The sequence below is a fragment of the Rhinolophus hipposideros genome (assembly GCF_964194185.1).
Source record: "Rhinolophus hipposideros genome assembly, chromosome: 14".
Taxonomy (NCBI): Eukaryota; Metazoa; Chordata; class Mammalia; order Chiroptera; family Rhinolophidae; genus Rhinolophus; species Rhinolophus hipposideros.
The window spans coordinates 60964618-60982193 of NC_138060.1; the positions used below are offsets into that span (position 1 = coordinate 60964618).

Sequence of the window (17576 nt, forward strand, 5' to 3'; positions counted from 1 at the left end):
AGGATAAGCTCCTGCAGCACTGAAGGAAAGGTCTAGCACCGCCCTGGCAGACCCCAGTGTCATTCATTACTCTTGCTAATTCCTGGGGTTCCAGCAGTGTCAGGAATGTCCACAGAAGGCCTTCAAGATCTGGTCACTGAACAAATGAGCTGAGTCAGACCTAATTTCTGACATTCCAAGTCAGAACTTGGACAATACCCATCTGAATTCACAACTGACTATTCAGTTATGTTCCTGGTTGACATTTGGCATTGTATCAGCATGTCCCCAAATCAGGTAACAGTATTATTACTAGCCCTCATCTGTGATGGGGCATTTGTCTGTAGGGAGGAGGATGGGGAAGGAAAGTAAAATCCATACTCAACATGATGTCTTGTGAAATGACCCCAATTTCCTTAACCATAAGTAACACTGTTTTAATTGTTGTTATAAAACTGATGCGCTGCGGTCCCTGAGGATATACTCAGGTAACCGTGATAGGACAAATTCCTAGCTTCTTGTTAGAACATACACAGAAAGCAAAGTCCTCATGGGACGTTCACACTTCAAGGCTGAGGACAAGACTGTGGACAATATAATCTTAACATTATCCTGGTGTTTCTTAACTGTTCATAGCAATACCACCACCCAAACTACAAAGGCCAAATCCTATGATTTTGAAAGTTTTGAAACAAGGCCAGTTTGGCTTTGAGGGTTCAACAACTAGCAGTTTCTTGGGCCCCACCTGAGTATTTTGTATGTTCACCCAGTCGTTGGCCCTTTTGTACTGCCAGGTGAAGGAAGATCCAACTGGAACATGGTTTTGTTGGAGAATGAGCTCCCTCTGGTCATTCGGAAAGAAACTGTAGTCCTTGCTAGTTCTGGTAGCCATGTTACAGAGAAGAAAATGATACACGTCATATTGTCAGCCAGGAGATGATTTCTGCTGGGCTTCATTGGTGAGTGTATCTTCCTGGCGATGGATGAGGTACTGATGCTCTTGCACACCATCCCCAACAACTCAAAGCTGTAATGGTTAATTTTATGTGTCAACCTGATTGGGCCACGGGCTGCCCATAGATATTTGGTCAAACATTGTTCTGAGAGTGTCCATAAGGGTGATTTTGGATAACACTAACATTTAAATCAATAGACTGAGTAAAGCAGATTGCCTTCCTATGTGGGTGGGCAGCATCCAATCAGTTGAAGACCCGAATAGAACAAAAAGGCTGACTTTCCCCCAAGTAAGAGAGAATTTTCCTGCCTCACTGCCTTCGACTGGGACACTATCTCTTCCTGGATCTGGAGCCCACCGGCCTTTGGACAGGAACTACACTATTGGCTCTTCTGGTTCTCAGACTCAGGCTGGAATTAAACCATTGGCTTTCCTGGGTCTCCAGCTTGCCAACTAACCCTGCAGATCTTGGGACTTGCCTGCCTCCATAACCGCGTGAGCCAGTTCTTTATAGTAATAAATCTCTTTACACACATACCCCCTATTGGTTCTGTTTCTTTGGAGAATCCTACCTAATTCATATGCTCAGGCCTCTTCTCTCATTTCCAAGAACTCACACCCCAATCCCAACGATGTATCTGCCAGATGAGGGCTATGATGGCCTGTAGCCCTGAAACGAGAGGACAAACACACGACACAGGCTGCACCAGAAAGTCAGACATGATTTGTCAGCCTTTATTAACCAAGAGCAAAGCCAAGCCCTGGAGTTTCCTTTTAAAAAACCCAACCTTATTTATGGCAAACAATGATTTAATTATATGTTCAATACTACAGAGCAAGAATTAATCATTTCCCAATCACTTATTCTTCTGAGATTAAAATACAAGTGTAAAACAGGTTAAAATAAGATTCTCCCCAATGATTTAAATTGAAAGACATTTCAAACACTACGTGTACAACTCAGGACCAAAAAAAGACCTTAAAACATTTTTACCTTTGAGGTAGCACAATAATGCTGAATTAGATTTCTTTTAATACAATGAGCTTAAGAAAACAATGAGGAGTCTACCTTTTGCTCAAGGTGGGCTAAATGGTTTTCTGCAAATCCCCCATGAGGTTAGTGACAGTTTTCTCTTTTTTTTTAAATTTTTTAAAAAGTATAAAGATAGCCCTGCAGTGTGTAAAAGGAAACCCATGGGAAGGCTGCTTCCCATTAAATAGACATTAGAATCATTGAGGAACGTCAGCAGTCAAGACAGGAGGAACAAGAGGTAATTGTAGTGAAAAACCAAAATAACTTGTATCTTGGCAAGATTGGTTTACAAGTGCATGTCAAGAACAAAAATTTCAACATCAGCCAACTGAAAACAAAAGATAAAAGATGACATTCATGGGTCTTTTTTCTCTTTCTCTGTGCAAAAAATGCTCTTGCAATTTTTCTAAACGAGAGAGATTGGTTTGTACACTGTGACACAACATGGAAGTGCTGTGTGCCCAGGGTGTCTGCCAGCGGCACCACTGATGACTCTGCCATTATGAGCAGAGAATCTGGGTGATAAGAGGATGAACATGGCCTCTACTGGCTGTAGAACCATTCCTTGCAACTTTGCTGCTGACTTCGCTCATTAAACTACTCAAAGAAAAACTCCACCCTGCTTTCTGAAAATCTACAGCAATTATATATAACACTGTTATATATAATGACTGTTGAGTAAGGGGACAGAACACATGAACCCTTCCTTCAGAGACCACAACCAAAAGAGCGTGGATGTGATAAACTGGGGCCAGAAGGGAGGATAATACTGCAGGTTGGATCTCAAGGCTCTCAGGAACATTTTCCACCATCCGAAATCAAAAGCAAAGCCAGAAAAAGGCATGAAGCTCTAACCCACAGAAGAGAATATGAAACAATTAACACAGGGATGTCTTCCCAACACACCCTCAACAATCAGTGCAGGGCTTGCCTGGCACATGTGGACACCAGAGCCTCGAGGTGAACTTGTCTACCACCTTTGATTTCCCATCCTGCACAGAGATCTGGAACACTGTCCGGCTCTTGGCACCTTGGTAATGGCTGTGTCCTATTTCACTTACACTGGTCCCTTTAAAGTCTCCCTTCCTCAAGCCAGACCTCCAAGGGGCCCGGCATGCAGTGAGGGGCTAGACTGATCATCTATACGTCAGTGTGTAACTAGATCAGGAGGACTTACACCTGATGAATTCTACTCTGTAAAACAGCAACCATCAGTGAGTTGGGCGTATCCAAGAGGCTTCTGCGAAGGGGAAGACAGAACTGGCAAGTGTAAAAAGGCAGGATGAGAAGGCTTCTCGCTAGCAGCGTGCAGGAGTGACTCTAGCAGAGTTCACAGCCAGTCCTAACAATGCTGGCATGGGGGTGCAAAGGGAGCATCTGCTTGGTGTTTAAACAGAAGCCTCACAGAGTCTGGGGCTAGACCTCTGTGTCACTCTTGAAGCCCAATGTACCTGTTCCCTTTGTAAGAAACTGGTGTGGTTCTGTCAGCTAAAGTGCAAGGTCTGCTTTCTTAACTTATTTGATAATAAAGCAACACCACAGAAAAGAAGAACCTTGAAAAATCATGGGAAAAACCACATGGGCTTTCCTAGTGCTAGCTGCCTGTTTGGAGTATTAGTTACAACCTTTCACAATTCCGAGCCGCAGTGCAGGCTACCTAGAGCAGTCTGAAAAAGACTCTTGCTTTCACTCCACGGAGCACAAGAAAAGGGGAGAACTCACCAAGGCTGCGGTGAGTCACCACTCTGGAAATCTCTCGACCATACTGTCTGGTAAAAAACAGAGAGCCTGACCTATGTGGACAATGGAAGGCGACCATATGGGCTCCGTCATTATCCGCCATGGGAATGAGTCAAGCCCCAGCACGTGATCGCTTAGGGATTTATTCAGTTATACAAGTTTTAAACAATCATATTGTAAAGGGCCTCTCGATTCAATATAAACTTGGCTATGACATTCAAATTTACCTTTATGCAAATTTCACATTGCACTTTTAACATCTGATTCTAAGTCATTCTGAAGAAAAAAATTCCATTCTGAAATGTATCTAATTAGGATAATTCATCAGAATTCTGCCTGATTAGAATTAAAAGGTTAAAAAAGTTTTTAAATACAAGCTAAATTACTTTCCCCTGGAATTAACAATTGAAACCACAAATATCCTAACATCTTAATTAGAAAGGTCTTCACAATAATTCTATAAAATTGTAAATGATGTCGTTTTGAAAACTAACAAAAGAGTTGATCTTTAGGATGAATGCCCGAGTCAGCTGACAAACTGATACAGATGAACACGTCCAAGGGGAATTCCCTAAATAGAGAAACATTTTTTAATTTCAAAAAAATAGCTGCTTCTTCTTTAAAGAGTTTAAAAACTGATGGTTCAGCAGCAAGGCTATGTAATAACTCTGGAGTAGGGCTCTCTTTGTAGGACAAACTCTTGTTGGCACACTGCCATTATCCAGTAGCGACAACTGGAAATAAGAGATGGCAAGAATTATCCAGGAAAGTATTTGGGTCAGTTAACATGATGGCACCTCCAGACTCTGGCTCCTTATAAATGGACAGCAATTCATTCATGCAAACGGCACAGAGATTAAACAAAATAAAACAAAATCTACTAAAATAAAACAAACCCCCCAACCCAGAAAGCCTTCCCTGGCTCTCTGCTACCTGAAGAATGTGCTGAACCCAAACTGTCTGCTTGAACATGGGTCCGAATGACGGATCAGTGTGCTTTGGGTGTTGACCTGCTGGGCCCTGGGCAGGGCCCTCCCTAAGCATCCCTGTGAGTTTGGAGACAGCTGTCACGTGGATAGCTGTCAGCAGAAAGTATAATGCCACAGGAACACACACCTCCATCATATATGCCACCATTTTCCATTGTAAAACCAAAGGCTACAATTGTGAACAAATGTGGACTTTCTCAAAGAACAAATGAGGAGATCGAAGGTTACAACATTTCCTCCCTTGAGAAAGGTTGGGGGAGGGTGTCTACAGTTATACAACAGGTTTGTGCAGACCTGTGGTAACTTCCAAAAGCAACAGTAGCAGCAAGAGAGGAAAGGAAGATGTTTACCCTTTGGACTTTGTATCAGGCACTTAAATTGTTGGAGAGACATGCCATTTTGAACCAAAGATATGAAAACTGGGTTGGAATAATCATTACAAATGGTTTAATAATGGGCTGTCAGAGCAAAGTGGGGGTGCGGGTCAAACCTCTACCCATCCTTTAGTGCTGACTTTCAAGTTTTCTAAATGCCCACGGCCACATGTAATGGCAGCAGAGGTGGCAACAGCAGGAACAGTTCTGTCGTGTCTGTTTTCTGTGTGTGTTCTGTGGCTGACCGGAAGGTGTTGGTGTCACACTGAGAAGGCTCCGGGGTGCGGCACACCTACTGCCCAGGATCGATCAGATCCATGCTGGAGCCGAACATCTTCACCAGCTGTTCCTCGTAGTGTGAGATGTTCCTCTTCATGATGTCCATGCAGGGCCCCAGAAGCCTCTCAAATGCTTGTACATCCATGACTGCATCGTTAAAAAGATGGGGGAGAGAATGAATTCTCTACACCAACAATTCAAAGTCATTTCCCTCGTGCAAACCTTTCCTTAAATACAGACACTCACATGATAGATTAGACTTTGGGATACAGGGCACTTGGAAAAATTGCATAAAGTATTTTTCTTACCTAAGCATTTGACATCTCCCACTGCATAAGCCGAAGCAGCTCTTGGTTTATTGGTGACCAGTGCAAGCTCTCCAAAGTATTGCCCCTTATGGCAGCGGGCAATCTCAACCTCCTGGTTCCCACCATCCTTGTTTGCTTTAGTCTAGAGCAGGTAGAGAACATGACCGGGGCTGACTCCAGCAGCACAGCTGGGCATGTCCAGTTGCACACACTTGCATTCCTTTATCAATACACTTAACACAATTACAGAGAATTCATTTGCAGAGACTCTTGACATGCATGTAAACTGCATGGGCAATCTCAGCGGTCTGGTTTCATCAGAGGAGCTCGCTTTCATCTGGTGCTTCACCTGAGCCCAGCACCTTTCAGGTAATAGCTAAATTATCAAGAGGTAAGGTGCAGACCATTTTCTTTTGAAGATTTATATATATTAATAACATTATATATTATATTTATAATATATAATATATTACATAATATTATATTATGTTACTATATTAACATAATCATACATATATACATATGACTACTCTCCATTTGGTAGACGTTGACTTCTGAGGCATGGGGGGAGAAGACAAGGTCTTTTGCTACTTTCTAAATAATGTCAATGCTTTCCTCAAGTAAAGAGTCACAATCCTGGACTGCTACGTTTTGATTTGAGACCATGCCCTTCTCGGACAATACTTTACAGTGACAAGTCTTTTTCGGTACTGTTTACATTTACTGTCTGTATTTTTAAAGAAGAGTCAAGCACCTAATTTTTTTTTTTTTTAAGCAGTGGCCCATGCGGGGGATCGAACCAGCAATCTTGGTGTTGTTAACACCAACTGAGCTAACCGGCCACCCCAAAGTACCCAAATATTTTAAAAAACAATGTTCAACCTTGAACTTTGGTGGTTTAATTCTGTAGTAAGAAATCAAGCAGGTTGTAATTTGTGCTTATCAAATTACTGAAAATAATGTACTATATTGTATTTATTATCTATAGTTTCCTTGTTTTTTAACAAGTCACTCTGCTAAGCTAAGCAATAACATGTTTAAGTATAAAATTATTTAGAATTTATTATTAAGAATTAGTCTCAATCTCTAAGAGCCACCTTATGTTATGGGCAGATAATTTTTTGAAGGTTAATTTAGAAAAATAAACAAAAGTCCCACACTAGCTTACATGGTGTGAACTTTTCTCCTTCCACACTTCTGCCCTGACCTGTTTGCTCTTCTGCCAATTTGCCCCATTCCAGCCAATGGTCTCTTTCTTATCTCTGGAGCATTCTGTGGGACCCAACTAGGCCCTTCTCTAGAGCAGCACTTATCAGACCATCACGGCCAACAGCAGCCCCCTGCGGGTTCTGTTACAATGTAGATTCTTATTCAAAAGGTCTGAGGCAGAGCTCAAGACTGCATTTCTGACCAACTTCCCCAAGTCCCCAACCAATGTCACAGTGATGCTGATCCTACACATAGATCCCAAAACTATACTGTGTGTCAATGAATATTTGAGAAATGTACAAATATATCAGTAGGCCAAAAACTATAAGTAAAAGAACACAGAAGTTTCAAACTATTGTTTCATGTGAAACAACAGATCTATTTTTAATTAGGAATCAAGCTATCTTATAAGCAGTAATCATCATATTTTTCTTTCTTCTTTCATACTTAACTTTTACTAAAGGTATTCTGTAAAAGGTTTCATAACAGGTTGATTTAGTATTACATATAACTATTCTAACATATTCTGTAGTCAAAAAAATTGAAAGAGGGAAATCTGGTGATGATAGATTTATGGTTAGAATCATAGGTCATCAGTTTTCTAGGTCTCCCTATCCATCAAAGGGCCATAATAATAATTGTCCTAGGGACCCTCCCAGTGCTCTAAAAAGGTAGCTATTTTCATATTCAACACCTACATGTATTTTTAAATTATATAGTTCCCCTATTTTCTACTAGGGTGTTTATCTTTCCATTGATTTGTAGGCCAGTATTTCGCATATCATTGGTTACATAACAGAGGCAAAGGCAACAGGAGCAAGAAGAAACATACTAACTCCCTACTAATGGATGGGCTTAAACACGAGTCTTTGCCCGTCATACACCTTATCTAACAATGATGGCTTTGGAACACTAAACACATTTCACATTACTTAAAACAAACAGTTACTTTCTGTGCATACACGTGGCATCTGCATTTTCCCTGGCATAACTTGCATCATCACACATAAACTCACCTTGCTTCTAATCAAGATTCTCACTTCACCAGACTCTATAATGTAAAAACTTTCAGCCTTTTCACCCTGAAACGGGAAAGGAGGTCATGTAAGATCCATACAAATGTATTGAAGAGGGACACAGAAATAGATCATTTTGTATTTATTTTCCAACGCTACAAGTCAATCAATGGCTAACAAATTCAGAACAGAATGAGTGGCTCCTGATCACAGGGGATCAGTCCAATATGACTGACACACATCTCTCACTTCCTAACATGGACTGTTGACATTTTCCTCCAGGAATATGCCCAGGCTGCCAACCACACAGAGCATCGCTATTCTTGCTGCTCACGTTGGTCCACTATTGAAACATGTGACAAGGAATCAGTAGCCAAGACTGCTACACAGCTTCAAGGCGGCTCCTGGCTATGCCTGGGTCATGGGGCCCAGGGATAATCTGGACCATCAAATGGAGCCCTGCAGAGGACAGTGTGGACCTGAAGAAAGCCCAGCCTTGGTGAGGACGGTGCTCTAATGTCACCCTCATGAGCCTCGGGCTTTTCTTTCGCTTGTTTTGATTTTAACCCAGTTAGCTAAACCAGTCATTCAGGTAACTCAACAAATAATTAAGTACTTACGATGTGCAAGGCACAGTTCTAGGTATTGAGATATATCAGTGGACAAAACAAATATCTTACCCTTGTGGAATGTAGTCTGGTAGGGTAAATAAACTGTAAGCTATCAACATACTGAATCAATAAATTATGCTGTTGTGTACAGGGCTATGGGGAAAAGTACAGCAGGGAAGGTGGGATCTGGCGTGCTGCGGGAGGAGGTGGCTTCATTGAGAAGGTGAGATCTCAGCAAAGGCTGGAAGGAGGTGAGAGTTAGGCAAGCAGGTATGGGAGAAGAGGCTTTCAGGCATACTTCAGACTCTGCACCCTCACACTTACCCTCTGAAGCAGTGACCATCTACACTGGATAATTCAATACTAACCATGTGCTCTCACTCCATTTGTGTCTTATGTCTTCAGTGAGAATCTCCAAGTGGGCAACATACAAAGCTGAGGCTAACGTTCCTGAGTTAATCTAGTGCCAGGTCATCATATAATAATCACTGCTCCTTGTGAGTGAAAGCCACAGCCTTATAAAGGGGTGTCTGTGGCTTTCTATGCTGCTATGTTGGGTAGCCACCCTACATCAGAGAGCCAAATCACCATGAAGTTCTAGCATTACACAAATTGCACGACAGGAGTTGAGGGAGGGTGAAGGGGAGCCATGAAGGAAACTTAAAAAAATCACACAAACATAAAAATTTGTGTTCATGAACTTGAAAAGATGTAATAAAAGGAACCCTGAAGGGACAGCTGGCCAGGAACTCCCCTGACAACATGTGTGATCTGGAGAACATCCGGAGACAGGCTAAAATGCATGTTAGGATCCCACCATCCCCTGCAATAGGCAGTGGCTTCTATTCCTCTGCTGTCTCTGGACCCCAGCTGGTCATCTGTGTTAGGCAAGATACCCTCCTCAGACTCAACCCACATGTAAAGAACAACTGGGCTGCAGGAAGAAGGGAGTGGCATGTTGGTACTAAAGAAACACAGTAGTCAGAGCACAAGTGTCCAAGGCGACTTGAAGTAGGAATCAAAGTGCTGAACGTCATCATAGATCTTCAGACTTGTAGGAAACTTGCTAGTTTTTAAAATGCCCATAATGTAAAAGAAGAAAGGCTAAGAAGTAAAGAGCTAAGAATCCAACTCAAGAGAATAGGAAAAAAAAAAAAGTAAAAGAAATAAGACAGAAAGTAATGAAACAGAAAACAAACATTCAATAGAATTAGTAAAAGTAAAAGTTGGTTCTTGAAAAAGACTGAAAGAATTGATAAGCCCCTGGCAAGACTGAGCGAAAAACAAGAGAAGGCACAAAACAGCATTAGAAATGAAAACGAGAACGTCATTCTAGATGCTGTAGATATATAAAAGATACTAATGGGAACACTATAAACAACTTTATACCACTAACATTGAATTTTTAGATAAAATGAATAAATTCCTAAAAAATAGATCTTACCAAAACACAAAGATGAAATGGAAAATCTAGTTTAACAATTAAAATAATATAATCTGTAGTCGAAATCTTCTCACACACACAAAAAAACCCTGGCTCCATAAAATGTCCAAGAAATTCTAGTTTTACACAAACTCTTCAGATAATAAAAAGAGAACAGAATCCCAATTTACATTATGAGTCTAAAATCTTGATATCAAAATATGACAAGACATTATTATAAGAAAGGAAAATTATAGACAAGTCTCCCTTGGGAACATACTTGTAGACATAAAATCTTAAACAAAATATTAGCAAACTGGATTCATCAATATATAAAAAGGATACTAAATAATAGCCAAGTTGGTTTTTTATCTCAGCAACACAAGATTGCTTTAACATTTGAAAATCAAATCAGTGAAATCACCGAAACTCTGTTCATACTAGCTAAAAACTAGAAACATCCCAAATGTCCATCAACAGTGGAAAGGTAAATAGTTTATATTCACACACTGGAGTACTATACAGCAATGAAAACCAACAATGTGAATGAACGCTGAGTGAAGAAGCAAGATGCAAATGAAAGAATACATATTTTCTAATCCCACTAATAGGAATTAAAAAAAAATAAGCAAGACTTGGCCATATTGTTTAGGATGTATATATACGTAAGTGGTAAAAACGACAAAGAGCAACTACATGACTACCATAAAAGTCAGGAGATGGTAGTAGGATGAAAAACTCAGAGGGTGGGGCAGCTTCAGAGGTGCATTTCTCTGAAAATATCAAGGAAAGAAACTGGATTATAGAATAAATTCAACTTTATAGTATAAGGTTAAATTTCTCTCCTACAAGGTTCAGCTAAGTTAACTCCTATTAACAATGAATAAAAGTTCCTGTTACATCCCTTGGAATTGTCAGATTCCTACTTTTTGACAAGCTAATAGGTTGAAAATGATTTTTCATTGTAATTTTAAATTTATTATATATTTCCTTGATTACTCAATGACGCTGAAGCCAACTCATTTCTCACGGATGCCAGAACTATGCTTTGAAAATGTAATTCTCATCATCTCATTCTTCCTCTGAAATCTCTTTGAAAGTGTTTCTCAAACATTTCCACTAAGTATTGTTACTGTGTTCCCCCGAAAATAAGACCTAGTCGAACAATCAACTCTAATGTGTCTTTTGGAGCAAAAATTAATATAAGACCCGGTCTTATTTTACTATAATACTTATTTTACTATAAAATAAGACCCAGTTTTGTTTTACTATTAATTTTTGCTCCAAAAGAAACATTAGAGCTGATTGTCTGGCTAGGTCTTATTTTGGGGGAAACACGGTAATGCAAGGGCATTAAGAATGGAATGGTCTAGAGCAGTGGTTCTCAAACTGCAGCAAATATCAAAATCACCTGGGGGGTCTTGTGATACTAAAAGCAGACAAAGAAATCACAAGGAGAGAAAACTATAGACCAGTATTCCTCATGAAGAGACACAGAAATCCTTAACAAAATTTTAGGCAATTAAATCTGGTAATAAATATAAAGAATAATAATATATCATGACCAAGGGCAGGCTTGCAGGTGTGACTTAATATTCAAAAATCAATCAATGTAATTCACCATATTTGTTAACTAAAGAAAAAAACCCATATGAACACCTCAATAAATACAGCAAAAGCATTTGACAAAATTTAACACCTTTTCAGGATAAAAAAAAACTTCAGGAAACTGAAACAGAAGGGACCTTCCTAATATGATTAAGGGCATTTTTAAAAAACCTACCGTTAACATGATACTTAATGGTGAACAAATGAATGCTTTCCTCCTAAGATCAAGAACAGCACAAAGATGTCTGCTTTCACCATTTCTATCCAATACTGTACTGGAGGTCCTACCCAATGCAATTAGGCAAAAAAATAAAGTAAGACTTAGAAAAGGCATACAGACTAGAAAAGAAGTAGAACTGTCTTTGTTCATAGACAAAATAATCATGCACGTAGAAAATCCCAAGGAAGCTACAAAAAAGCTATTAGGACTAATAAATGAGCTTAGCAAGGTCGTAGATACCACGGGATCAATATATAAAGTTTGATTGTATTTTTACGTACTAGCAATAAATAACTGGAAACTGAAGAAAAAAACCTCCACTTACAATAGTGTCAAAAATATGAAATATCCAGGGCTAAATTTAACAGAGATGTGCAAACTGCCAAACATTACAGAAAAAAGCTAAAGACGACCTACATAAATGGAGATGTACTGTGCTCATGAACTAAGCCCCTGCAGTGTTAAAAGCCTGGCAATAAGCTTTTCTGACTGACATTTCTAAGCAATGTAAGTGACTGACAGTGAGCTTCCCATTGCTGAGGTATCCACTTCAAAGACACACATCTCAAACATATTGCCCTCTACATAACTAGATAAAGAGCCAGGCTAGCCTCATCCATGAAGTTCCCTTTCAAAAGCCCTGGGTAACCTAGAAAACTGGCCACTTGAGTGACCCCACGTTTCCCCTCCTGAGCCTTAATTCCTGCTTTAATGTTTTAAATTTGCCAATAAAGAGTGAACCCACTAAACCCTAGTCACCCCACCCTTATCCCCAGGTCCCCATTCTTGCTGTCTGTGACCTCGCTGTGTGGCCCTGGCCATGTCGTGTAACCTCTAAGACCTATGTGTTATAAACCTTGTTTTTTCAAAGTTCCCTGATGGTTGTTGCTGAGGTGCACCTTGTAATCATAAGAGCCACAAGGGGTGGTCCAGCCACACACCAGGTCTGGTTAGGGAAATGTCTGCGAGGCTCGCCCCAGTACCGGCCCAGGTGTGTGCCGAGGCATTCCTAGCCAACAGCATCACCACTGTTAGGCTGAGACTGACACAGAACACTCACTATTGTTAAGAGGTCAATTTCTCCTCAAATTGAACTAGAGATTCAACATAATTCCAATAAAAATATCTCACAGGCGTTTTGGGTAGAAATTGATAGGTTGGTTCTAAAATTTATAAAGAAATGCAAAGAGCATAGAATAGTCAAAATACTTATGAAAAGGAACAAAAAATTTGGAGGGCTTAAACTATCTGATTTTAAAACTTATTTTATAAAGCTACTGTAATCAAGACATGCAGTATTGGCAGAGACAGACATACAGATCAACAGAACGAAAAAGAGATCAGAACATATATGGCCAATTGGATTTTCAATAAAGTGTTAAGGCAATGGGATAGGATAATCTCTCCAACAAATGGTGATGGAATGACTGGACATCCATATGCAAAACCCTAACCTTACACTGCATACAAAAATTAACTCAAAATTGAACATATATCTAAATTTAAGAGCTAAAACTACGAAACATCTAGAACTGTACTGCTTAATACAGCAGCCACTAGTCACAGGTAGCTATTGGGCACGTGAAATGCAGTTTGCATAGATTAAATGTGCTTAAGTGTAAAATACACATCAGGTTTTGAAGACTGAGTTACCCTCCTCCAAAAAGAGGAATGTAAAACATCTCATTATTAAACTTTTATATCACTTAGATGTTAAACTAGTAATATTTTAGATATATTAGGTTAAACAAAACATTAAATTTACCTGTTTTATTTTATGTGGCTCACATATTTCTATTGAATGGTTCTGGTCTAGAAGTAACCATAGGAGTAAATCTTATTGATCTTGCAAAGATATTTTAAAATAGAGCACAAAAAGAATGAATTACAAGAGAAAAAAAAAGACAAACTAGACTTGCCAAAATTAAAATCTTTTGCTTTTTAAAAGCTACTATTAAGAAAATGAAGAGAGAAGCCACAGCCACAGCCACAGATTGAGAGAAATATTTGAAAATCATTTGTCTGATGAAGGATTTGTATTCAGAATATATAAAGGACTCTTACAACTCAAGAAGCCAAATGACCTAATTTTAAATAGGGCAAAACATTTGCACAGATACTTCACCAAAGAAAACACATGGATAGCAAGCAATCACAGGAAGAGATGCTGAACTCCATCAGACATTAGGTAAGTCCAAATTAAAACCAAAATCATATACCATTTCATACCCACTCGAATGGCTAAAATTAAACACTGTTGAAACTGTGTTGATGAGTATGCAGGGCAACTGGAACTCATAAAACACTGCTAGGGCGAGTGTAAAACGGTACTACCGTCTTTAAAAACAATCCGGAAGTTTGCTAAACATGCATTTACCACATGTCTCAGCAATTCCATAAAAACATATGCCCACACAAAGATTTGCATGTGAATGTTCATTGCAGCTTTATTCATAATTACCAAAAGTTGGAAGGCTCCAATGTCCCTCAACAGGTGAATGGAAAGACAAAGTATGGTACATCCATATAATGAAACATTACTCAGCAATAAAAAGGAATGATCTGCTGATACATACCACAACACGGATAAATCTCAAAACATTATGCTAACAGAAAGAAATCAGACACGAAAGACAGCTCATGATATGATTCAGTGTATATGAAATTCTAGAAACGGAATTTCCATAGTGATAGAAGGCAGATCAGTAGTTTTCAGGAGTCAGGGGGATGGGGAGGAGATTGACTGAAAACATGAATAAGAAAACCTCTGGAGGTGCTGGAAATGCTATATATTATGATTGCAGCGATACTCTTGTCAATAAGATGAACATCAATGAGCTTAAGAAGACTCTGCAGGAAGAGGGCCCTATTACCTGGCATCATGAGCTCTCAAAAGTGAGAGGACAAATGATGCACTAGTTCTTCAGGAGGTGACTTCCAGGAAAGAAGCTGCACAAGGTCCCCACTCACCTGAGCGATTATACGCTCTCCATCCTTATAGGTCTTCTCTCCTATTACATCCACAATCTTCATTCGTTCTGACACCTGAAACAACAGACATACTCACCAATTGTAAGGGAAGGACCTCAACTGAAAGTCACAGATAATATCTATACAACACAAAAATGGGTTAAAATAGTATGATTTGAAAACCTAACAATAGAATATTTTTGAATTGAACCGGGAACCTTGGTGTTATACACACCATGCTCTAACCAACTGAGCTAACCAGCCACCCCAACAATAGAATATTTTTAACAGCTTTTCTTTTTTTTTTTAAATTGGGGAATATTGAGGAAGAGTGTGTTTTTCCAGGACCCATCAGGACCCATCCAAGTCAAGTTGTTGTTTTTAATCTAGTTGTGGAGAGTGCAGCTCACTGACCCATGTGGGAATCGAACCAGCGACCTTGGTGTTACGAGCACTGCGCTCTAACCAACTGAGCCAACCAGCCGCCCTTAACAGTTTTTCTTAAATCCCCATATATAGAGTCTTACTCAAACAGACTTTACCTCTAGAGATTTAAGGAGGGGAACAGATTCAATGAATGATTCAAACATCCTCCGCTTTTTTGCATTGTTTTTCACTATGATTCTTCTAAAGGTCACACGGTCCTACAAGAAAGAATATGAAAATTCTGGTAAATGCTTTTGTAAGAGAGTATCGATGGTCTAATCAACAGGCCACAGCAAACATTAGAGGACTATAAAAGGTACTGGGTTAAGTTGAGTGTTTAATGATTACTTCAGTCTGAATCATCACTGGAAGAAAAAGACCTGTAGCCTAAGCCAGACAATGTCCCACAAGTTGTTGCTGTCTGTCTAGTACTCAATGGGTGCCACCTATGGGTCATAAATAGAAAATGAAAAATCCCATCAAACATTTGTGAGCTCAGTCACTGTTCAATGTGAAAAGATGTACATTCATAAAAAGGAGGTAAAATAATCAGATGGTTTTTGCCCTCAAGGGCTTTACAACTTCAATGAGGAGACAATACAAAATACACAGAAATAAAAAAAATCTGCAGTGCAAGATAGCATATGAAATGTACTCGGCGAACTATAGACACAAAATGAGTGCCACAAGAATTCTGAGGAGGGAGACAGATCACAGCAGGCTGGAGTGATCAAGAATTTTGTCACAATAATATAAATTGTCTGGGACTTCAAGAAGGGCCATCCCTTCTTCAAATTTAAATTAATAGAAAGATAAGAGGGAACTCAAGATGGAAGGCAGGCAGGCATGTGAAAGCTGTGGATTCAGAATGAGGAGACTTAACTAGAGCTATAGCCAGGCACCTCTTGGATATGTGTACACATATGTGGGGAGGGTCGTACAGCCAGGAGAATGTTGATTGGTTAGTTTTGGGCTCCTAAATGGGTAAGCAGTTGTCTGTATCTAAGTTAACTGTACCTTTCTTCCATCTCAGTTTGTCAGGAATGAAAAGATTTTTTTTTTTGGGTGGGGGGAGAAGAAATGACATCCTAAAGGATGGCAGGATGAAAAACAGCAAGCGGGTAAAGGCAAGTTTAGCTGTAGGTTTTGTTTTTTTTGTTTGTTTGTTTTTTTAAGATTTTATTGGGGAAGGGGAACAGGACTTTATTGGGGAACAGTGTGTACTTCCAGGACTTTTTTCCAGGTCAAGTTGTCCTTTCAATTTTAGTTGTGGAGGGTGCCGTTCAGCTTCAAGTTGTTGTCCTTTCAGTCTTAGTTGAGGAGGGCTCAGCTCAGCTCCAGGTCCAGTTACCGCCATTGCTAGTTGTAGGGGGCGCAGCCCACCATCCCTTGTGGGAATCGAACCGACAACCTTGTGGTTGAGAGGACGCATTCCAACCAACTGAGCCATCCGGGAGCTCAGTGGCAGCTCAGCTCAAGGTGCCATGTTCAATCTTTAGTTGCAGGGGCACTGCCCACCATCCCTTGCGGGACTGGAGGAGTTGAACCCGCAACATTGTGGTTGAGAGCTCACTGGCCCACGTGGGAATCGAACCGGCAGCCTTAGGAGTTAGGAGCACAGAGCTCTAACCTCCTGAGCCACCAGGCCGGCCCCCGCTGTAGGTTTTTTATTTTAGCATTCTTAATGATGTGGTGGAAAAAACAGATAGAACAAACTGGCTTACGTTCCATCAGCTACAGAATTCCCAGGCCCCATCCTACGCCATGTTTTATCTGTCTGATGAGAGAAGAAACCTACTGCGCCCTACACTCCTAGTGGGAGCGATGGCAGACTCTTACTCTCCCTCCCTAAACTGCTGTACAAATGTCTGCTCTCCAACATTTCACCAGATTCTGCTCCATTTTCTTCACCCGTCTGCTTGAAACAGCCATTCAATCTCTGATTGCTCTCATGGGCTGCATCACATGCTGCGACTTTTTTTTTTTTTTTTGGTTTTTTGTTGTTGTTAAGAGCCCACTGGCCCATGTGGGAATCGAACCAGCAGCCTTCGGAGTTAGGAGCATGGAGCTCCAACCGCCTGCGCCACCCGGCCGGCCCAACTGCGACGTTTTTTGAAGTCCAAAGTTAGGAATGTATCACTTAAAATGCTACTATCATACTTTGGATTATTACTGCGTTACCTTTAGAATTCAGTTTCTACATGTTTTCTGGGCCAATCTAGGCCAAGAGTGCTGTGGAAAGAGGACAGTCAAGACTGAGAAAATGAGAATCCTAGTTTTCTTCCTTACGTTTGAGTAGGCAACGTCAAAAACAATATTTTTTACATTCACCTATCATATTGTAAAGATTACTCCAATTGCAATAGCAAACTGTGTTTCCAGCTGAAGAAGCTGAAGAGAAAACCACTGCTATCTTTCAAAGTGACTTGTCTGTTC

At 40.1% G+C, this 17576-nt stretch overlaps 1 protein-coding gene across 2 annotated transcripts in view; it reads right to left on the bottom strand.

The window, feature by feature from the left end:
* Positions 1-1648: 1648 nt before the first annotated feature.
* Positions 1649-17576, bottom strand: part of PRKAR2A (protein kinase cAMP-dependent type II regulatory subunit alpha) — a 73054-nt gene continuing 57126 nt past the window's right edge. For both annotated transcript variants that reach the window (XM_081073317.1, XM_081073318.1), the window contains exons 7-11: positions 15257-15358; positions 14715-14789; positions 7883-7948; positions 5658-5799; positions 1649-5496 (exon numbers count right to left, since the gene is read on the bottom strand). In XM_081073317.1, the coding sequence (XP_080929443.1) occupies positions 5363-5496; positions 5658-5799; positions 7883-7948; positions 14715-14789; positions 15257-15358 (519 nt within the window). In that variant the 3' untranslated portion in view covers positions 1649-5362. The remainder of the gene's footprint in view (positions 5497-5657; positions 5800-7882; positions 7949-14714; positions 14790-15256; positions 15359-17576) is intronic.